This window comes from Phragmites australis, chromosome 11 (assembly GCF_958298935.1).
Source record: "Phragmites australis chromosome 11, lpPhrAust1.1, whole genome shotgun sequence".
NCBI classification, from domain to species: domain Eukaryota; kingdom Viridiplantae; phylum Streptophyta; class Magnoliopsida; order Poales; family Poaceae; genus Phragmites; species Phragmites australis.
In genome coordinates, this window is record NC_084931.1 from 23,946,286 (window position 1) to 23,970,508 (window position 24,223).

General features: G+C 45.4%; 3 protein-coding genes across 4 annotated transcripts; 1 reads left to right on the top strand and 2 right to left on the bottom strand.

The window, feature by feature from the left end:
- Positions 1-1,420: 1,420 nt before the first annotated feature.
- On the bottom strand, positions 1,421-1,864 carry LOC133884080 (F-box/FBD/LRR-repeat protein At5g22700-like). The gene has a single exon (XM_062323463.1). The coding sequence runs from the start codon at positions 1,862-1,864 to the stop codon at positions 1,421-1,423; it is 444 nt and encodes a 147-aa protein (XP_062179447.1).
- A 2,869-nt stretch (positions 1,865-4,733) lies between these two features.
- LOC133885629 (G-type lectin S-receptor-like serine/threonine-protein kinase At2g19130) lies at positions 4,734-7,125 on the top strand. Its single transcript, XM_062325362.1, has one exon. It carries the CDS (start codon positions 5,118-5,120, stop codon positions 7,059-7,061), a length of 1,944 nt encoding a protein of 647 aa, XP_062181346.1. The 5' UTR covers positions 4,734-5,117; the 3' UTR covers positions 7,062-7,125.
- Positions 7,126-20,762: 13,637 nt separating this feature from the next.
- LOC133885308 (LOB domain-containing protein 6-like) lies at positions 20,763-23,382 on the bottom strand. Of its 2 annotated transcripts, XM_062325000.1 has the most exons (4): positions 23,358-23,382; positions 22,489-22,925; positions 21,949-22,360; positions 20,763-20,970 (listed from the first exon to the last, which is right to left on the bottom strand). In XM_062325000.1, the coding sequence occupies exons 2-3, from the start codon at positions 22,915-22,917 to the stop codon at positions 21,971-21,973; spliced, it is 819 nt and encodes a 272-aa protein (XP_062180984.1). In that variant the 5' UTR covers positions 22,918-22,925; positions 23,358-23,382; the 3' UTR covers positions 20,763-20,970; positions 21,949-21,970. The 2 variants fall into 2 exon arrangements, with proteins under 2 accessions (XP_062180984.1, XP_062180983.1); XM_062324999.1 differs by lacking the exon at positions 23,358-23,382 and having other exon boundaries at positions 22,489-23,325.
- Between the last annotated feature and the right edge of the window lie 841 nt (positions 23,383-24,223).

Sequence of the window (24,223 nt, forward strand, 5' to 3'; positions counted from 1 at the left end):
GGGGCGCTTCTTTGCAGAGTTGGGCTGCCTATTAAACTTCAAAGGGCCTGTTCCACTAAAACAAATGGAAAAATAAAAAGTCCATTTGACATCCCTCGACTCATGCCCTAGTCCGATTTTCCTCCGCAACCAGAAAACAAGATATTTGACACCTTCAACTATCAAAAACCGGATATTTTACCCCTGACTCTATTTGAAGGCGGTTTTGGTTGACGTGGCACAAATGTGTCAGTGGTTTTGCTTCGTTGATGTTTATGTGGACATGACATGGCAGCAAGTTAGCAAATTAAATACATAAAATAGAAAAAAAATGGGGCCCATATGTCACCCTCAAGTTCCTGCCTCTCTCCCTTTCTTCCTGATCTCCTTGCCCTCTCACCTTGGCCACCAAGCTGCGTTGTCACTCACCACTTTTGTGCCACATGAGCCAAAACCACTGTCACATTTGCACCCCATCAGCCAAAACCACCTTCAAATGGAGTCAGGGGATAACATGTCCAATTTTTTATAGTCTAGGGTGTCCAATATTTGGTTTTCTAGTTGCAAGAGGAAAATCGAACTGTGGCAAGAGTTGATGGAGGTCAAATAGACCTTTTCTAATGGAAAAACAAAGGGTTCTTATTAAAAAAACAAGGAAATGCTACAATGTTCTGATAGATTAATATCCATTGAACAAGCCTTACATAGTGTTGGAGGTCCAAAGTGCAATGTGTGATTTGAGGCTAACCGGGTTGTTTGGTGTAGATGTCGGAGAAAAACAAAGAAATAATTATTTTTACCATTGCAAATGTCTCCAGTTCGATAAATACTATCGCAAAAGGGCTAATCTGAAATATGCCATCGGTATGCAAACCTTATCCTTATTTGCCATCATTGACCAAATTCCGTCACTCAAACCGTTAAATAGCTGAGCAAAGGCAAATATGTCCTGATGATTTCAGTGGACTGATTTTTGTAATTCTTTGAATGCCATTGGGCATATCATATACAAATAATATTCCCTTGACCCCACATGTCATTCTCTCTCCCTTCTTTCTTCCTCTCTCCCATCTCTCTTGCAGCCAAGCCCCATGTGCACTCCCATCCTCCTTTCTTCCTCTCCCATGCACAGGAGGCACGTCACCTCTAATTCATTGCCAAAAATCGCTCTGCCACCCAAGCGGTCCACGAGGGGTGGGTCAAGCGGATGGCCTCGCGGAGGGGGCGGCGCACCATGGCACCCGAACGCTCTTCGGACTTGTACCTGGAGGTTGCCGCCACGTGGCACGACAAACCGCAACGTGTCGTAATAGCGTCGCGCTGTGGTGGGAGGTGGCAGTAGCACCAGTGCCGGCCAAGATGAGGTGCTCCAATGACGGTGGCTATGGAGCTCAGGTTGAGGTCCAGCGTACAAATTGAAGTCCATGTGATTCAACTCCTCCTACAAATTGAGATGCCCGTTGAGTTGAATAACCCTAGCCTTCCGTTTGATAGCATTACAAATCCACATCTTAACATCGTCATCGTCAAAATCCTCATCGTCCTCACTGGGCGAGCGCCGTCGGAGCGTGTCCACCAGCGCAAGAACCTCCCCGATGAGCAGCAGGCAGTGCACGAACTTAGCGAAGTCCCTAGGGGCATCGCTGTACCGCCTGACGCGGACATCGATGCAGGGCGCAGAGGCCCAGAGGTCGCGCCACCGCTGTGAGAGCACGCACATGCGCACCACCTCCCACACCTCCATGAACAACATGATGTGGTGCAGGAGCGCATCGGATAGTGCGCTCAGGCGGTCCACGCGCGGGGTCAACTCCTCCTCCCCCGAGCCCGCGAGATGGTTCACCCGCTCGGTTGATCGGCACCCACTGATGACCTTCAAGGGCATTCCGTCGAGCGGGTGGCCTGCGTGGCCGTGACAGCCAGGTACATCAACCCAAGGTCAGAGCTTTGCGGCAAGTTCTTGCAAGGAACAGACAGAACGAAGGGGAGGGTTTACTTATGGCGAGATCGGCTGTGATGGCCGTGGGTTCTTGATTCGTTAACGCAATAGGCGATGGCGAGTGGTGGCCGTAGGGAGCATTAGCGGAGCTAGGGTTTTTTAAAAATTCTACAAACATATAATTATTTGTACTTTTGTAACATATAATTATAACTTTTGATATCTATTTCATAAAGTTACAATTATTTATGTCTTTGATAACATAAAACTATAAAAAAAAATTAGCTTGATCTCACCCATCAGCCACACATTTTTAGCATAATTTCACAAACCTAACACTTTCAGAAAATGTGTGTCAAAGCTCTGACCTTGGGTTGATGTACCTGACCAAAAAGTTATGATTTTGTGTTATCAAGGATATAAATAATTATTATTTTATGAAATAAGTCTTACAAGTTATAGTTTTATGTTATAAAGGTACGTATAGTTACATGTTTGTGAAATTTACTCATTTTTTATGTTAGATAGGCACTCCCACTTTTCATAAAACCGTAAAATCAATATATAAGTAAAAAATTCTAAAAACACAGCACAAATGTATTAGAAGAATTCATAACATCGTAAATTCAACCAATAAGTTCAAAATTTATGGAAATTACAATATAAATTGTTCAAATATGAAATAAGGTTTTACATAAATAGAAGATTACAATACTATAGATTCTTCACTTTACGCTTCTTATAGTCATAAAATCTTAATTATGTCATCCTCGTTTATTTTGAAGAAAATATTCAGCTCAAAAAATATGATTAAGTCATATAATGGTTCAAAGGTTAGCATAAAACACATAATCTAATTTCTAAAATTTTGCTAATTAGGTATCACATGAGTAATTTGAATAATAAAGAAAAAAATAATAATATCGATATCTGTCAAACAAATATTAAAACAACTAACAACAACAACTAGTATACTATCGTGCAATACATCTGCTTTAAATGGTAGCTAGTGATACTTTTCTCTCTCTTTTCTCTTTTTTAGACAAGTATCAAAGGTAATACTTGATTTTCTAGGCAAAGATAAAACAATTAGTAACTTACTTGTTGTTAAGCTCTTGCTAAATTTTATCAATTACACCAAGATACATTCTATTCTATAATAATCATCAATTATTTCTACTTGATAAATTGAAGCTCGTGACATTGCAAATTTGAAAATTACAATCAACACTGAATATTTAAGATTACAAGATCAATTAAAACTCATAGTATTGCAACATTAAATCTCAAATATCTGTGCTGACTGAGTAATTATGCTCTATGCTCGTAGCACCTGAATTTCCAAATAGTCCGAGACTCACCTGACTACCGATCAGCCTATGGTAGGGAGGGCGGCTGATCATTTCATTTGGGATTTTGGGTTCGTTCAATTGTGCGAGCCACCAAGAAACAGGGGCAGCTTGGGCATTTTGAAGGAAATTTAACGGTCATAGCTGACAGAGGTGACGGCAATGGCAAGGTAAGGTTTGCACACCGGATGGCATATTTCGGATCAGACCTTTTGCAATGGCATTTCTCCAATTGAAGACATTTGTAGTGGCAAAAAAAATTATTCCAGAAACAGAACCAATAAAGATCGGATGAGATGGAATTGGTGACGTTTAAATTTCCATGCTGTATACCATCTCATTATAGCAAAAATAAAAAGGAGAATTTGGTTGTAGGGTTTCCGTGATCCAAATCCTGTGATTTAGTACAAATTTAAGCCAAATCCTGAAAATTCCGAACTAATCGCGCCCTCCTGCAAATACGCCATCCATGAACAATGGAGCGGCGAGTCCATTAGCGAACTACAGGAGCACGAGTCACCTAACTCCACTCTAGAATCTCAAGACTTGGACCGGTAGAGAGGGAATTTCGAAAACAAATACTCCGTAGAGCAGTAGAGATTACGACCTTCTCTCATCATCACCAGCAAGCGATGGCGATGGCGATGGCCCCGTTTATTTATTTAGTTCAAAACCATACATAGAACAGGTCCTGTCAACGTGTGTGTAGCACCCTCTGCCTGCTTTCCTGGAACAACGGGAATAAAATAGAGGTTAATTTAACCTTAGGTAATCGGTAGTTGTCAACCGGATGTTTTGTCAGCGAAATCGACCAAGTCGTTCATGAACCATGATGCATATGCATGCTCAGTGCAGTGCAGACGGCAGTCCGGCATGGTTTTGTTGCTGTCCTGATTCCCGAGTCGTCTCCGAGATTTTCGACTCGATCAAGCTCTCGGTCAATCGTTCCTGGGCAAGCTGAATCAAGCACTTTGAACAGCCTGAGAAAAATCACACCGGCTTATCATTGACTCGAACGGTTAGCAGCCTCATTGATGTGGACTGACCACCGTGCTACGCCTGCCTGCTTGCCGCACGCGACCGCGAGCTAGGTCGGAGTGGACGCCGGTTATATAGCTGCTGCTGCTGCGACGAACGGAGGGGAAGCGAGATGGCAGGTGCACTCGCGTCTGCACCAGGGTTCACTTTGCTTGTGCTCCTAGCTCTGCTCGCCGCAAACGCACCCCTCCTGCGCGCCGAGGACACGGTCGCCGCGGACCGGCCGCTCTCCGGCGATGCTATGCTCGTCTCCCGGGGCGGCAAGTTTGCGCTGGGCTTCTTCCAGCCAGGTATGCATTTGCCGGCTCCTTTTGCTAGTTGCACCATCTACTCGTGTAATGTAACAGGCGGCCGTGCGTTACAGACCAACATCTAGTGAACGTGCGCAGAATTGATAGAAGCGTACGTGACGTCCGTTTCGTGGATCACTCTGTTTTCCGGCAGATGGAGGGCCGGCGAACAGCTGGTACGTCGGCATCTGGTACCACAACATCTCGGTGCGGACGCCGGTGTGGGTGACCAACCGCGACAGGCCGGTCTCCGACCCTGCCACCTCGCGGCTGACCATCGCGGCCGACGGCAACCTCGTCCTGCTACAACCGTCCGGCTCCACCGTCTGGTCCACGAATGCCACCGCCGTTAACGCTAACACCAGCGCCACGGTGGCCGTCCTCCTCGACACAGGCAACCTCGTTCTCGCGCCCGCGTCCAACACCTCGGCCGTGCTGTGGCAGAGCTTCGATCACATTGGCGACACGTGGCTCCCCGGCGGGAAGCTGAGGCGGGACAAGCTCACCGGCGCCATCCACGGGATGACCTCGTGGAGGGCGCTCGGCGACCCCGCGCCGGGGATGTACACTCTCCAGCTCGACCCGGCCGGCGCGCCACAGTACGTACTGCTTTGGAACGGCACGCGGGAGTACTGGGTCACCGGCGACTGGAACGGCCGGTTCTTCACCGGTGCGCCGGAGGTCGCCGCGTCGAGCGGCAACTCCGGGTACAGCTTCCAGTTCGTGGACAACGACCGGGAGAGCTACTTCACGTACAACTTCGCCGACAACTCCACGGTGTACCGCTTCGTCACGGACGTGTCGGGGCAGGTCAAGGGCTGGTTCTGGGTGGAGGCCACGCAGGGGTGGAACCTGGTGTATGCCGAGCCCAAGGCGCGGTGCGCCGTGCCGCGCGGCTGCGGCGCGTTCGGCGTCTGCAGCGAGGCTGTCTCTACCGCGTGCAACTGCGCCAGGGGGTTCAGGCCGCGGGACGCCGCAAGCTGGAGCCTCGGCGATTACACCGGCGGCTGCGTGCGGAACACCGAGCTACAATGCGGCAAGAACGGCAGCGGCGGCGACTCCTCCGGGTCGAACGCACATGATGATAGGTTCTTTCGGTTGGACGACATGAGGCTCCCCGATGACGGACGCATCGCGGGAGCCGCGAGCTCCGGCGACTGCGAGAGAGCCTGCCTCGGCGACTGCACCTGCTCTGCTTACGCGTACAACGGCAGCTGTTTCCTGTGGCACGACGATCTGCAAAACCTGGAGGACGGCTTCGGCGGCCAGGCCGGCGCGGGGAGCCTCTACCTCCGCCTGGCCGCGTCGGATCTCCCCAGCGCGAGGACCCACAAGCGGAGGACCGTCGAGATTGCCGTCGGCGCACTCGCCATCGTCTGTTTCGTGGTCGCCGCGTCCGTCCTCGTCGTCCGTACAATAATGGCACGAACAACAAAGGTCCAGGGCCTCACCACTGCCGAGGGTTGCGTGACCAGATTCAAGTACAGGGACCTGCATTCCATCACCAAGAACTTCTCCGACAAGCTCGGCGGCGGTGCCTTCGGTTCGGTGTTCCGAGGCCAGCTCCCCGACCGCACCGCCGTGGCCGTCAAGAAGCTGGAGGGGCTCCGGCAAGGCGAGAAGCAGTTCCGCGCGGAGGTGAGCACGCTGGGAACCATCCAACACGTCAACCTGATCCACCTGCTCGGCTTCTGCTCCGAGGGCGGCGACCGGAAGCTGCTCGTGTACGAGTACATGCCCAACGGTTCGCTGGACCGGCACTTGTTCGGCGCCACGCTCTACACGCTGAGCTGGCGTGCGCGGTACCAGATCGCGGTCGGCGTCGCCAAGGGACTCGCGTACCTGCACGACAAGTGCCGGGACTGCATCATCCACTGCGACGTCAAGCCGGAGAACATCCTGCTCGACGCCGACTTCGCACCTAAGGTGGCGGACTTCGGGCTCGCCAAGCTCGTCGGCAGGGACTTCAGCCGCGTGCTGACCACCATGCGCGGCACCATCGGGTACCTTGCGCCGGAGTGGATCAGCGGCGAGGCCATCACCGCCAAGGCCGACGTGTTCAGCTACGGTATGATGCTGTTCGAGATCGTGTCCGGAAGGAGGAACGTCGAGCACGGGAAGCCCGAGTCCGGGTCGGAGTCGTCGGCGAGCAGCGCGGGAGACCACGCGGTGACGGAAGCGACGTTCTTCCCTGTTCTGACAGCGAGGAGGCTGGCTGAGGCGGACGGGGACGTGGCGGCGCTGCTGGACACGGAACTCGGCGGGGACGCGAACGTCGAGCAGGTGAGGAGGGTGTGCAAGGTCGCCTGCTGGTGCATCCAGCACGGCGTGGACGCGCGGCCGACGATGGCGGAGGTGGTCCAGGTGCTGGAAGGCGTGACAGACATCGAGCTGCCGCCGGTGCCGAGGTACCTCGAAGTGCTCGCCGGACGGCCGATGCACGAGACGCTAGACTTCAGCTCGTGAGCATCTGTTCTGGAAGATAGTCATAGACTCGTATCAATATTCAGATGTCTGAGCTTGTCAAGAACATGCAGTAATCCCCAACTTGTAAGCTCCGCACGAGTACTTCCCGATCTTGAGAGCATGTAAGCTACGGCATGATGCTGTTCCCGATCTTCATCCTACAAAAAGGAAATTCTTACTAGCTGAAATAACATGTCCATGGAACATGCCGTTTTGTACTGTTATTGGAAACATCATTAATCAACTTTGCCTTGTGGAAACATTAAATAATGATTACAGTAAGTTTAAAGCAGCAATCTAATTGTCTGGGTGGTGTAGTTGGTTACCACGCGAGTCTCACACACTAGAGGTCCCCAGTTTGTACCTGGGCGTAGTTGATAAATGGTTCTTCTTTTTCCTTAGAACTAAAAGTAAGGCGATGCTATTTGTTTAGTGCCTGAAAAAATATTTCATTTTAGTCGACGAACGACATCCGTCGACGACCCTCCTCCTTTCTTATTCCTTGGACCGATTCTTCTCCCTACACGTGCCAATGTGAACAACTCACCCACCCGCCTGTCTACACGCGTCTTTGACGGTTCGCATGCTCGCCCTCACCTCCCACCCTTGTCCACCCATCTTTGGCGGCGCTCCCACCACCGGATCTACCGTCGCCGCCCGCCGCAGCGCTAACCCGGCGTCATTGCCTCCCCGCCAGAGCACTGGTCCATCAGCCATCCTTCGCTGCCTGTGGCCGACGGTGCCTCCACCACCTCGCTGCTCCGCCCCTGCACCCGCCTCCTCCGCTGAGCCAGCCTCCCTCCCCAGGACCTCTTCTAAGTCCAGCAACGAAGGAGCCACCCTCCCCTAACCCCTACCGGTATTCTCCGTCGCCTGATCTATGAATATCTTTTTTAGGCGCCTGAATATTAGAAAGCATGTAAAAGTAAACGGTTCTTCTTTTCCTTTTTGAAAATCCCTAGGTTTTTTTAAATCCCTAGTTGTATACTACTAAAGGCGACCTGTCAACTGTAATATCCCTAGTTGTATAATACACGAGTGCATAGTGTGGTAGCAAGGCACCATGGGTAGTACCAAGCCAGCTAAGGTTCAATCCCCGGTAGCCATAATTTGACGTTCAAAGAACGCCGAGGTCTTCCCCAAGTTTTTTTTTGCACACGAGTACGTAGTGCGGTGGCAAGGCACCATGGTTGCAAGTCGGCCAGGGTTTGATTCCTGGTAGCCACAATTTGGCATCTAAAGAATGCCAGGTCTCTCCCAAAATTTTGCGAATATGCTTGTAGCCTAGTGGCAAAACCTCCAAGGGTGTAGTGAGCCAGCAGAGGTTCGATCCCCTATCCTATACCCATTGGTCTCTAATAAGGACCGTGAGGAGGCACCGTTAAAAAAGAAATCCCCTGGAAAGCATCATGATCAGGAACTTCTTCAACTTTGAGGTGTGAATAGCACATACCGATTAGCAACCACTTTTTGATTCAGCTGAATGACCGTTGAAATTGCAACAGCGTTAAGCTTTCACTTCGACCATTGCTTTTTGGATAATTGTTTGAGTTGAAACTTTTTGAAGAGTTATATCATAGCATATTCTACGCTATGATTTTTTTCAAAAATTTTCATGACTTTTTCTAGGGTGTTTTGAATTTTGAGAGCATTAGACACAACATTTTTTTATTTTTAAACCTATCACCTGATGGACGAGTGGTGTGCACCTTCCAACAGACGACATGAGTCAAGATCTGTAATTTTTCAAAACGAACACATATATTTATAATTTTTTAATTTTGAAAAATGGAAAATAAAAAAATCGTCACTAAAAGGCCCTTGCGTAGAAACCGGCCGCAAGAGAACCCACCAGCCCACGTACGCAATCCCCCGTCTCCTCCTTGGCCCGTGGATCGGCCGTTCATCCACTGCTGCAGCTTTCCGGTTTTCACCGTGTCTCATGGCCTCGCCTCACGAGGTGCGTCGGCGTCGCTGCCACAAGCTGCCAGTTCGTCGAAGTGCGTTCACTCCGGCGGCAGACACTGCTGCAGCCACCAGCTGTGTTGTTGAGTCGATCTTAACTAGAGCGTGCTTCCCGCAGTTTCTACGTTATGGGCCGGTAAGTTCCAGTCCATACCTCCCAACCTTTTCAAACATAGCAAACGAAAGAACAAAACGGTGGCTGATGACGTGTAAGGAGCGATGGATCCATGATATACATCCTCATTGTTGGGCTCATCGACGAGTATTTGAAACCAAGCTCTAATTCAGATGGCTACTTTTGATCCGACTGAGGCTGATAATGACGAAATAGAACAGTAAATGGAGAATATTCAGCAAAGTCGGCTTATCAGATGCAGTTTGAAGGCGGAATACAATCTGAATTCCTGACCATAGTTTGACAGAATTGGGCTCCTTCCGTATGCAAGATTTTCCTTTGGCTACTACTACAAAACTGTATATGGACTGCGGACAGGCTACAACTCCGGGAGTGGCCTAAATGCTACTTTTACCAATTGTGTTGCCGCAATCTTGAAACGGCTCACAATCTCTTCGTGGAATGCTTGGAAGCATGGTCAATTTGGAGCGCCATCAGTGCGGTCCGAGTCTCTCACCATCAAATCGGTAGATTACTGAATATATTAAGGACTGGTACCAGGTATTAATTACAGGCTTACCTGCTGCTACAGCAAAAGGGATGGCTCGCTAGTCATCCTAACAATCTGGAGCATTTGGCGGAAGAGGAACGACAGAGTTTTCAATCAGAACCAGAAGCAAATTGCCTCAACTGGTTTATGTGATTTAAGATGAAGCTTGCACCTGATGCTCGGCACAAAACACCTCACACTAGTTGCCACTTATGTTCTCTTATCTAGTTTTTCTTAGTTACATAATTATTTATGAGTAGTTCTCTACTATCAGCGATGTGTAATCATGAGTAATTACTTAATTTTACGTCAGTAACATATAAAATTGCTTCTCTTTTTATTAATATATAAACCAGCAATGTTTCGGATCTTTAAAAAGAGTTCCAGCCCATGCTGACATGACTGTCGGTCAGAGTCAAAGGACCAGGGGCCGGCGGCGACCGGCTGATGCATTGGTCCATGCATGCATTGATTTGCTTGCACTGTGTGATGACGCCCGATCATCAATCTCGTGGCCGCACACGGCGTGGGGAGCGCGAATATTCGACAGCTCGCGTCTTGTCGACAGAAGCAGTCTTGAGGGCGGCGGTCGTCGTCGATCTCGTCTTAGTCGCGGTTCGTACTGCTGCTGCCGTCCTGTCCTGAGGTCCTGCACTCCTGCATGCCGGCCCGGGCACGGCATGGAGATTGAAGGGCTGCCCTGTTAATCCTTGGAAGCTAGGGAAATCAAATGGAGGTTGAAATTCTGCTCACGGAGTCAAGTCAAAGCATCGTACGTACACTGCTCGTATGTCTAGGGATCAGAAGCGCGTTTTTTTACGTAAGATGGCAAGTGCTCTGCCTTCTCATTTCAGGAAGTAACTAGAAAAGAAGAACAGTTCAGTTTTATAGGAGGAGCGAAGAAAAGAAAAAGAAAAAACCGCAATCGAGTAGGACTTGGTTGTATCTGTTTTAAAACGCGTTTTTGTGAGCACCGCGTCTCGGCGGTGTCTGTGACCATCCTGAATCCTTTGCCTGGATTGGAGTTGCTGAATCTGAATCTCGGTTCATGTTTACCCCCGAAGATAAGTTCGTGATCCAGCAGTACTCGATCCAGCAGTACTCCAGTGGTGTGTTTTCCTTTGAGGCTGCAGTGGTACGGTCACGGCGATGCATCTGCCGTACTGCTTGGGCTAGCTCGAGTGCTCGACCTCTATCAAATTCATGGCGCACTGTGTTATGATGTAAGTACAGTCAAAATACACTAGACTGTTGCATTCGTCAGCACAGCGGTCTACTCTGATCAAACAGCTAGGTGCGCTGCTAAAAGCCTTTGCCGGTTACTATCCATATTTGCCGCTGGATGCACTTGAGTGTTTACTTGCTCTGTGATTGACACCAGATATTAAAATTTTAGCAAAATTTTAGATTTATTGGGGAATAAAATATCTAATTTTATAATTTCCTTTGATATACAAAATTCACAGAGTAGAAGACGAAAAATGATTGAATTTTTTTGACTTTTGATCTTTTCACCGATGGTAAAGAAAATTGTAAAATCTAACATCCTACCACAAATGAAAGAGGTATGAAATGGCCGAGCTGGAAACATGCCAAACTTTCTTTCTCGGAAAAGATCGGTGCTTGCGGGTGGTGCAGGTGCATCGCAATCTGCACCATTGATCCCACATCAAACGTACAATAATTTATCTGTGTATATATAGGCACTAATACACCTGTATCTGATTTCAGAATTGAACTCCGAATCCAGGGAGATACACAACAGAAAGTATACATGTATTGTGATCTCACATATACTGGTTGCTTGCCATTTCAATATACAAAACCCATTTTTTTCACCATTGTACCATTGAAGCATGGTTTAAGCTTTCGGCTCAACAAATATTCCATGTGGCCTATTACCCATTGAGGTCTCCGGCCTTTTGCAGAATCTATATTTATATATGTGGTATCGAATCTTTGATGCATCCAAACAAATAGGAATATGCTGAGTCACTGGCAGCATCACACGCGCTTATTCGTTGATGAGTGAGGGAGTGGGGGTACCGGCTAGCTAGTTCTGAAACAATCACTTTTTCTTGTCTGCGAAGGAATGTAGCAGAGCTGGAAGAATTAGATGCTGAGCATGCGTGCCTCATCTTATGGATATAATCCCTTTTGCATCTCTTCTCATCGTAATCTTCTGCTCATCTTTCTCTCTCATCGATTGGGCTCTCTCTCTCTCTAGGATAGATTGGGATATAATGGAAAGCCTACAGAGGGATACGTTATGTAAGGGCCTCGCTTCATCATGTTCAACTCCTTCACAGAAAAGGTAGAATGAAAGGGTGCAAAGGACATGTACACTAGTGCGCAAACTCCAAGATTGAATGGTCAAAGAGGGGTACAGTGCGTACGTGAGGAAAGCCTAAGCTCATGCATGATGCCAATATGGTCTTGGCGCTGTCCAATTCAATGCCATTTCATTGCTCTCTCTCCTCTGAGTGTAGACGAACAACTAGATTAGTGAGCAAGAAAATAACGTTGTAGCATGATATCATCCCATTCCCTTGCTACTGTTACTGTGGTACAGCATAGAGGAGGCCAATAAGAACTCACTTCAAATCTAAGCCCGGCTTCACACTGCTACCAATAGTAGCAGGAAGCATACATGCGGGCACTTCGTGCATCGATCCATCATTTCGATCGTCATCTCAAAATTATCAGTACATGTGCAATCGGAACAACAAATTTTTTTTCTTAAAAAATATTTCTACACATACAATTAAGAACAAAGATCCTCTATAATATACACTGCTAACTCACGTATCAGTGATGGTTACTATACCATACAGTACTGCAAGGAACCGCGTCCATCGATTAATCCGATGGCCTTTACTGTGTAGTTCGAACACTTCGCAGCGCTTCTAGTTCCAGGGCTCCGGCAGATAGGTCCCTGTGCACGTTGGCGCCCGATTCTCCATGCACACGCTGGCCAAATGGGAGTCAATGTGCGCCAGTAGGTCATACCCTAGGTAGCCTGTCCGTGTCCGATCGCAGCCGCCGTACGTGCTGTTACTGTACACAGTGTGCCTTCTGATTTGACGCAACATGGCCGGGTAGCTACTAGCTAGGGCCTTGTTATTGGTGTCCCTCCAAACCAGCGCTGAATCGTATCCGGAAATTTCTGTTCTCCCCACGCTTGGAAGTCAAATCAAGAGCTTTCATGCTGCAGCGAATTTAGCCATGCAGTGTTGTGTGCCTGGGTTCCAACGACGAGGTTTGTGTTGAGCGAAATTGTATTTATTAAAAATAAAAGGATTTGTTATATATATCTGTTTGATATGTTAAGTTTTTATTTGATTGATTAAATTTAAGATTGTATGCGCGGATACAAAAGTTAAAATTCTGATTGATTATTTAAATAAAAATAATTTTGTGATACTGACAAATAGATCTATCTATATAAATAGATGTAGAGTCTGTACCAATCCAACCAGATTATAGAGTGATATTTGAATTGAGCTTTATTTCTAATTAGATAAGATAGACCTCCTTATTATGTAAGCTATGTCTCATTGCAGAAAAAATGAAACAGTTTTTCGGTTATCTTCCTGCCAATGTTACAATGGAAAAATTAGTAAGCTATGAATTTCTCTTTAAACAAGCATCTCTGTTCTTCATGTGAGCATCTTGTCTAGCTTCCTGTGGGTTCCCAACTCTTTTATACCAACCTTATAACAATATCAAGAAAAGTAGCATGGTCATCGCTACTCATCGTGCTTCCCTCCACGTCAAGCTCAGCATGCTCGCGGGATCCACGGAAAAGACGGCCGGATTCACGCCGTTCTACTCCTCCAGGCTGCGTTGTGCTCGTCCACGCCGTGGGCGTCCACCACGACAAGGTCGTCTCCGACATGGGCGTCCACCACGGCAAGGTCGTCCACCACGGCGACCTCTAGGACAAGATTGTCCACATCACTGGTAACGTCCAGATCTGGTCATCCACGACTACGAAGGTTCGATCCCCTTCCCGTTCCCCATTATATTTTTCTTTTGATCCATTTCTAATTTGATCTCTTGTGTTCTGCCGCTGTAGATTAGGATCGACGCTTTTACTTCTAATTGTGATCTGCTGCTGTAGATTGGGGTCAACGCTATTGTTGCTAATTGCCAACTGCTGCTGTTCTTGCTGCTTTGCTTTGAGTAGGGAGATCTTGTAGTGATTTAGTTGCATATTTTTATATTATTGTATTGAATTTGATTGTGAGATATGTTATATGGATGAGATAAATCGATTTGAGCATATGGTGGCGGCGATGGGAGCACCGCGTCGAACGGCGACAGGAGCAGCAACTGAGCTGGCTCTCTTGAGCCGGTTCGTTTATTTTTGTTTTTCTGAAACCTTTTCACTGCCGGTGGGAGCCACGGATTGGTAATGAAAAAAAATTTTAGTGCCGGTTCTAGACCCAATATTGATAGTCAGTACCTATCAAATTTACTATCAGTATTGAGTAATTAGTGATGATTTAAAACACATCACTAATTATGATTTTGAACCGATGACGTATTGTGCTATAGTTAGTTACTGCTCCCTGCCTGCAGTATATGCGTTTTTGCAGAAACATGGCGCATTTCATCATGTCGACAGTACCTTTTGTGCCCCTATGCCATGTTTATCAGAAGCAACCTGATGTCCTCGCCTCCATATTTCCATGACGATTTATACTGTAACATAAATTGTCATGGAGATATTATACATCAAGTAGCTCGTGGGATCCATGGAGAAGGCGGCCAGATTCATGACGTTCTACTCCTCCAGGCCGTGTCGTGCTCGTCCACGGCGTGGGCATCCACCATGGCAAGGTCATCCACGACGTGGTTGTTGTCCACGGTAAGTCAGAGCAAGGTCGTCCATCATGGCGACCTCCACGGTGAGATTGTCCACATCACTCGTAACGTCCAGATCTGGCCATCCACAACTACAAAGGTTCGATCCCCTCCCCGTTCCCCTTTATTTTTTCTTTTGATCTATTTCTAATTTATCTCTTGTGTTCTGCTGCTGTAGATTAGGATCGACACTTTTGCTCCTAACTGTGATCTGCTGCTGTAGATTGGGGTCAACGTTGTTGTTGCTAATTGCAAACTGCTGCTGTTCTTGCTGCTTTGCTTTGAGTAGCGAGATCTTGTAGTGATTTAGGTGCACATTCTTACGTTATTGTATTGAATTTGATTATGAGATGTATTGTATAGATGAGATAAGTCGATTTAAGCATACGGTGGCGACAGGAGCAACAGCTGAGTCGGCTCTCTCGAGCCGGTTCGTTTATTTTTTGGGTTCATGGAATATTTTCACTGCCGGTGGGAGCCACGGACCGATAGTGAAAAAAAAATTTAGTGTCGGTTCTAGATCCGAGATTGATAGTCAGTACCTATTAGATTGACTATTAGTGTTGAGTAATTAGTGGTGATTTAAAATCTGCCACTAATAATAATTTTGGACCCAAGACGTATTCTGCTATAGTGCGTTACTGCTCCCTGCCTGCAGTATATGCGTTTTTGCAGAAACATGGCGCATTTCATCATGTCTACAGTACCTTGTGCTCCATGCCATGTTTATCTGAAGCAACCTGATGTCCTCGGCTCCATATTTTCATGACGATTTATACTGTAACATAAATTGTCATGGAAATATTATACATCAAGTAGTTAAAGTATCAATAAAACGTGTAGATTGTGCTTCTTAATTTGAAGTAAGATTGTGGCAGAAATACTGGTTCTTGAATGCATGTAGATTTGTCGGATTTAAGAGGGTGAGCCTACAAGCCTCACGTGAAGTATTGTTTGCACCGGGCTTATCTTATCACACGTCCTTCTTGGATGTTAAACCACAGGTGAGTATGAAGGATTGAGGAATGCAAGAGCAATTAACTCAGCACAATGCATGGATGCTGGCTCCTGTGAAGTCCTATGGCAGTAAGCCCCATGTATCTAGCAGACTGCAGACTGTCAACAAGTACCGGGCTCTGAATGGCAGTGTTGGACTGAAATACTGATGATGAGATCAGCCTATGGTGTAGCGGCATGGTCGCACATAATCTTAGACTCCGCCAGCCTCGTCTCTGCGGATATGATCGATGGATCAGGCGCACGCCGAGACGGTTGGATGGCATTAGTTCCGAGGGGCATTCAGCTGGCGGGGTCCCCCGACGCTGATCGATCGAGTATGGTCAGTGTCAGGCCTCAGGAGGCAGAGACGACGACAGAGGCAGTGTCAGTGAGGAGCCGGAAGCTGGCATGCATGTATCGATGGATCCAGCGCGGGATTTGGATTCCTGGCTTTAATTAATCTGATGGATATCAAGAGAGGATGAAGTGATTTGCGTTCGAATGAAGAGAGAGTCCTAGAGCGCGCACCGGGCACCAGTATTGGTATGGACCCATGAATGCAGGGAGATACTGTATACCCGCGCATTGAACATCTCCTGCACAACGGCATTCTTGGAAGGCCTGCTCACCTGCTTTCACCTTATGCCCTTTCTCGTTGTTTTGTCTTCTGTCGCCTCTCTGCAAAATGCATTCTGCCTGCCTCCTCAAGGAGAGAGAGAGAGAGAGCGCATTGTGTAACGTGACATTCATCACACAGTTCTCGCTCCTGACCAGCTTTTATTGTTAGGGGCAATTGGCATCGCCGCTGCCGAGCTAGCTGCCCTGCTGCACCACTGTGTCAGCATGCATGCAGCTAGCATGCATGTTACACCAGCACACTGGCCATCAGTACTACCTACATATGCTTCGTGCGGCCAGCTCGCGTGCTGCTAGCTCGCTACTCAGCCCGTGTTCCTCTTGTGTTCGTCGAGCATGCATGAGCGAGCATCTCAGCTCGTGCTCCTCTCAGAGTGTGGGGATCGAGCGCATCATCAGCTCAAGAACAACTCCAGCCAGTAAACCGGGTGTGTGGCTGCGTTTCTCCTCAGCTTTAATGTCATTGTGTGCATGCGGGATATATTTAGTCCATTATCATGATCCATTTTTGGGTTTGAGGCCACAACATGCTTGCAGTCTACCCTGACCAGTATCTGGTAAGGATATATATATATATACACACATATACATATACATACATATGTATGTATGTATATATACACACATAATTTATATATAAACATATACACATATACATATAAATATACATATATTTAGTCCATTATCATGATCCATTTTTGGGTTTGAGGCCACAATATGCTTGCAGTCTACCCTGACCAGTATCTGGTAAGGATATATACACACACATACATATACATATATATGTATATATATATACACATACATAATTTATATATAAACATATACACACACATATACATTATACGTGTGTGTACAATATCTATCTATCTATATATATATACACACATACACATACATATACATATATATGTATGTATATATACACATACATAATTTATATATAAACATACACACACACATATACATTATATGTGTGTACAATATCTATCTATCTATATATATATATATACACACACATACATATACATATATATGTATGTATATATACACACACATAATTTATATATAAACATATACACACATATACATATACGTATACGTATACATATACATATACATATACATATACATATACATATACATATACATATACATATACATATACATATACATATACATATACACACACACACACCCCAAGCCAACCAACCCAAGTGTATCCCGCGCACGGAACGTGTCCCCGCCCTGACCCTGCCCCACGCGCCCCGCCTTGTGTGCCTATGCCCTGCGCTTGCCATGTGTCCCCACCACATGCACCTTGCCCTGGTGGTCGCCATCCTATAGCGAAAATGACCATATTATGCTATGATTGTGATTTTAGTGATTAATATCAATATAGTTAATATGACTAACATGTTTATCAAGAGTGTATGTTAGTAGGTCTCATGGATGCAATACATAAAGAAGTCACCAAAGCCATGACAAAATTTGATTGGATTGGAGAAATCCCATAAAAAATGACGACACCGGATAGTCCGATGCCATAAGTGTACACACCAAAGCATTTTTAAGAAGAATGGAAAACTAAGCTGAAATAAGATTGTACTCACCGAAAGATCTGGTGATCAGAATCAGTATACACCGGAGTATTTAACAGAAGCTCTGCAACTATCGAAGTCTGAAGATCAATATACCGGAAGGTCTGGTGATGAAAAAATAGTGCACACCAGAGTGTTTTCCAGAACTCAGAGAAGATAAATCTATATATACTGGATGGTCCGGTGATCAATGCTGTGGGCACCGGAGGCTCACACCGGAGCATTTAGCAGAGTGCATGAAAAATCTTGTGAAGATGAAGCTATACACGTTGGAAGATCCGGTGATCAGAAGATCAATACATCGGATAGTTGAACAGTGAAGAAGTTGGTTCTTTCAGGCTCAAGTATACACACCAGATAGTTTGATGATAGAGAAGAAGTATACACCAGACAATCTGGTGTTCAGAGGTGGTTCTGAATAGGTTCTAACAGCTATTTTATGATGTTGTACACATAGGATGGTCTGGTGCTTGTAGTACTGTTTCACCAGATCTCCGGTGTTCACAGTAAAATTGAGCTGTTGGAGCAACGGCTGGTTGGCGAGTTTGAGGCTATAAATACCCACGCACTCGACCATTTTAAGGTGTTGGAGTCTAGAGAATCTCATATACACTTGAGAAGATATCCAAATCACCAAAGTGTTTAAAGTGTTCATCCAAAGCAATTAACCACACCATTAGAGAGTGATTAGTGCTTATAGGACTAGAGATAAGTGTTGCTAGTTGCTACAACCTAGAGAATGGATTAAGGAGTGATCCAATCATGTACCGAGAGGTACGTCGGCGCCTTGGAGTCTTTGTGATTCGCTGGTAATTGTTGACCCTCCGACTTAGTATGGAGTGGCGGTAAGAAGATTATGCGAAGATACAGAGGCTCTTGTCTATGTGACTAAAGCTTCGAATTGAAGACAACGCCTTGGTAAGACCTTACCTTGGTGGCACATCGTGCTTGAGGCTTTGTCTTGGTGACTTGGTAGTTCAAGAGTCGTGACCGAAAGAGACTTGGCGACGGGAGCATATCCTTTGTGGAGTTCCAACATAGAGTAGAGGTGGCTTGTGTGCCACCGATACCACAGGATAAAAATCTTTTGTGCCGAGTTTGTCTCTCTACCTTATTTACGTTTTTGCATTTATATACTTGTAATTTACTTTGCCAGAGTAGGTTGCAATCCTCTTTAGTAGTAGAGTAGACACACTAGATAAATATAGAGCACATTTAGATAGAATTTGAGATAGATTTATCTTGTAAAGTTTTTAGAGCTATTAGTTTCTAAGTGTCTTAATTCTCCTATTTCTCTTAGGATGTCACCGATCCTCATACACCTTGGCCGTCGCCTGACCCTCAACCGCTTTTGCCCCGACCACTGCAGTCTCGATTGCCCCGCCCCGCCCCTGGTCACCTCGGCCATGGCCGCCACGCCCCTCCTTTAGTTGTAGCGCCCTCAGCCCTAGCCGTCGTGCCCTTTGCCCACATCAGCTACTGAATAACTTGAAACTACTGATAACAACTGATCGAAAACTACCAACACAACTGAACATACTACTTATACTACATGCACAACTAACAACTACTGGTACTACTAACACAAACTGATCAACAAATTTACTATGACTTAAAATTATTGAACAACTAGTGACACAAACTACTAACAACTAATAACACTATTGAACAATTTACTATAAATTAGAACTACTGGCACTATTGAATAGCGATGACTACTAAACAATTTTTCAATAACTTAAAACTACTGAACATCTACTAACATAACTAATGAACAAAACTACTGAAGAATTACTTAGTGATAACTATTGAAGAATTATTAGCCGACAAATATTGAAAACTACTGAAGAATTACTTAGTGATAACTATTGAAGAATTATTAGCTGACAAATATTAAAAACTACTGAAGAATTACTGGATGATAGCTACTGGACGCTACTGGATGACAGTTACTGGCGCCAGAGGACGAGCGCACGTGTGCAGACGCATGTGTGGGCACGCGTGGCTGTGTCGAGTGCGGGACCTTGGCAGGAGTTGGGTTGGACTGTGTTGGACCAGGGTGTAGAATAGCGCACACGTGTGTGTTTATATATATATATATATATATATATATATCATATTGGTACTCCCGGAAGTATATACTTCCACATACATATCTCATTACGTAGGGAGTATCTCATGTGATAAATGGTATGTATATGAAGTATATGAGTATATAAGATCATCCAAGTGGTATGTATAGATTTTTAGTGGTTTTCACATATTTTTTATGTGTATTATATTTTATATACAAATAAAAAGGTATTATCAAAATCTAATAAAATTGATGGACTTCTTTTCTATTTTTTCATGTAGTTTACATTGAAGTATCTTAGTTCTTAGAATGAGTATATAAGTATACTCATATGATAAAAGAGTATATCTAATTTATTTATATGGTATATCATAGTAGGAAGTATGTACTCTGCGAGTACAGACTAGTTTTCATATATATATATATATATATATATATATATATATGACTTCGTGATGAGTCTCATGGTGCCATGCATGGTAGCTCTACTCATCTCATTTTCCCAGTACCCTGGTTCTATAGCTAGCTATCACCTCTGATAGTCTGGTACAGTCAAACTGGTGCAGGAAATAGGTCTTTGTTGTGTAAGTCTACTTCTCTAGATAGAGATTGTCTGTAGTGAGGATCTTCATGCAATCAACGTGGACTACTTGCAGTGCATCGTCAAGTGCAAAGCATGTTCTGTTTGTCAACGTTAAATAATTCTGGTCAAAGCCAAATGCATATGTTTGTACTACAAATTAATCTAGAGAGCAACCTGATTTCATCAAACACAATATAAACTAAAAGCTGATCCTTAACTATCAACGATAACTGTCCTGTAGAATAAATTCAACTTTATATTATTTTCACTAAACTAATGTCAAAGCTCCATACCCTCCATGTTAACAATATCGTGGAACAACAAAACAACATAATGCAATGCATCAAATCACACAGGGTAGAACATGGATACATATTTTTCAAGTTGGCGAATGGAGAAAAATGACATCACCAATTAAACGGTAGTAATAAATAGTTTCTTAGTAAGGATGCCAAGGATTTCCATCTTGCACTTAATTTAGTCTTCTCGGGTCTTGACGGGCTCTGAAGTCATTTACCTGGTATGTTAATAAATTTAATTATAAATTTTTTGTCACATCCATATATGGCATAAAATACCAACTAGTATACATATTTATAGTTTAGAGGATACAATACTCCTAGAATGCAATTATCTTACTACCATGATTCAAATATCACTTTTCATTATGACTTCATTTTTTTAAGAAGGGATACATGTTGACTGCAATAGTTATGTTGAATTTTCCCGATCGATACACCCGATAACATAAGTTTGCAATTGCTTGTATACGCTTAATCATGAACCAAAAATATTATTATATATATACCCCTAGGACCGTTACAGAATTATATGCACTTAGCATACGCTTAATTGTGAAACAAAACTGTTATTTTTGTCTTTCCATACATGCATATCCTGAGTATATATAATGCAAATATCCTAAGAGTCAACCATTGATCAATTGGTACCAAGGGACTACCATCCAAATGTTAGAACCACAATTATTTATATTCTAGATTCTCTCCTAAACTATTAATTCTAGAGTTCTCTTTATTTCACCATTAAGGGTTTTATTTGGAATTTTCTTCAAAATAAGACCCCCCTTCCTCTAGAATCACCCTAGCAAATATCTTTACTCTTGCAGAGTTTGGATTATAGTAGTCTATTCAAATAAAAATACGCATTGTCTTTCCTTTCTCAACAAATGAATTTATTGATCAACGGGGATATATGGATCTTTCATTCACATATGTTACGACAAATTTAATCATGCCGCAGAAACAGTAAAGTTACACAATAATGCAGAAGACTCCAAATTAACAAATCAATATACTCTCGCGTTTTCCTATATTTGGTAACCAGATGAGCATGCATGTCATTTCTACGTACTAAAGTTTACTACGATAACCCAAATTTATTAGCAGGTCATGAACGGGTCATATATTGGAAAGCAAAAGAAATACATAGAATTTGATGAACAAAACCTAATATGCATGTGGACGAAAAGCCGAACCTGCCAGATCAGACACTCCACACTACTGCGCGGCGGTGGACCGCTCGTTCCCGCCGGTTGTTCCAGGCTTCAAGAACGACCCACCGGCGATCGGCCCAAGGTCAGACACGGCACCGTACCCAAGCCCGGCACCCATGGTCGACGAGTACCCAAAGTTGTAGCCTCCTCCTCCGTTCATGTCGAACCTCGCCGCAGCCTCCTCCTCGTAGCTTAGCATCTTCATGGTAGCTAACTGGTCGTGCTGCACGAACCCAGCCCCGCCGCTGACCGCGCCGATCGCCGCCGCGGTGGAGTGGTCGATGTTGATGAAGTTCTGCGTGCGGTTGGGCACTGGGTTGCCGACGAAATCCGCCATCGCCGGCGCACCGTTGGATCCCACGGCCGCGGAGGCCGCCGCAGCTTCAGCCGCCGCCTGCGCAGAAAACACACGGCGTACTCATCGTTCAGAACATGGGCACCTACGCGTACGCGTGGTGAAGGTCGACATGTATATTTGTACATAGAATATGTACATGTGACAGGAGATGTGTCGTGTATCACCTGGTATTTTGACAGCTCGTAGGTGGCGCGGGTGAGTTCCTGTTGGAGCTGGCGGAGGCGGTGCTGGAGGACGGAGATGATGCCGACGCAGCCGTAGACAGGGTCGCGGAGGCGCATGTCGGCCTCGTAGGCGAGCGAGTTGACGGCGTCCTCGCGCTGGCAGGGGTGGAGCTCGTTGAGAATCTTGGTGACATTGCTAGCGCCGAAGACACGGTGGACGTGCACGAACTTCTGTGGGTTGTCCGGCGGGAAGTAGGGCGCGAACACGCATTCCGGCTGGCACTTGCGCCGCAGGAACTTGCACGCCGCGCACGGCGACCCCGTGCCACCTGCCGCGCCACCGGAGATCGAGCCGACCGTCGACGGCGAGGCCACGGTGATCACGGAGCCCGTGGAGACCGGCACCGACGACATCATTGAGGAGGCCATGGATCTCTCTGCTCGAAGAAGATCCAGGTAAGTCACGGTGAGGGTTTCGCTTCTGGATGGCATGCATATGAAATTAAGTAAGCAGAAGGAAACGAGGGAAAGAAATCAAACAATCACGAAATCTATCCTTATCCTTCCTAAATCTGAGCAGAACTGCCGAAATGGCTCGGTACAATTCCTACAAATTAATCACTCTCCAATCATCATTCCCTCTAGAAAAAAGGGGGAAATTTTCAAGTAGAAAACTATGCACTACATGAAGCAGCAAATTAACATGAGTCGAACAAAATAAGTTAACTCGATCCAAGAAGGAATTTGATGAAAATATGAAGAACTAAGCTAGCGAGAAGAAACCAGACGGAAAGAAGAGAAACCGAAGAAATTGAAGTACGAAGCTATTGGATCCGACGCCGGCGTACGGCGAGGGCCAAAGAAGGCACCTTTCCGTCCCTTTCCGTGGGACGAGGGGGGGGGGGGGGGGCGAAATTTTCTTCCGCGCGGCCGCTCCGCTTCAACCTTCGTCGCCGAGTATCCTTTCTAGTCGCCTGCGTCTCGGTCTACTCCCACTTAACTTCTCAACAGCTTCCTCCTCGTTTTTAGCTGCAGACCTTGTGTTTTTCCACGTCTCCTCCTCCCTAACTGATTAGTCGGGAGTTTGTTTTAGAGAGAGAATGGATATGAAAGTGACGACCGTGAGGAATGTGTCATATGTTGAGAGAGAAGAGGGCGAACTTAAAACTTAAAAAAAAATAAGAGAAGGGGGTGAATGTGTGTATGTGTCCATATACATCTATACTTCTATAGTCTATCTAATCTAATCTATAAAAGCATGAGTTAAAACAATTCTATGTACACCAAAAAAATGTTTACTAACAGCCAGCACCTTTAGATCCGTCAATATCTAACAAATCTAACAATAAGATTTGCTCAATAGTGTTTCATTCAATTCAATATCTAATAATGAGTTATCATCAACCGTTGAAAAATCCAACGTCCACTCAATAAGTGTCCACGGGATTACTAAATTCTCAGCTCTGAATCCAATAGCCAAAATTGTGTTGACCCTTCAGTCCTCCTCACTCGATTTTGAATTAATTTATTTGCTCCCTCTAATGGCCAAAATTTTGATCTGAATCTAGATTATTGAAAGGAGCGGTGACATCCTAAACGAAGAGTGAATTGGGACAATTAAAACTAATTAGCTCCAAAAATATCATAAGATAAACCTATATTAATTTTTATCTAAATGTGCTCTAGATTCATCTAGTATGTCTACTCTACCATTCAAATGTTTACAACCTATAGC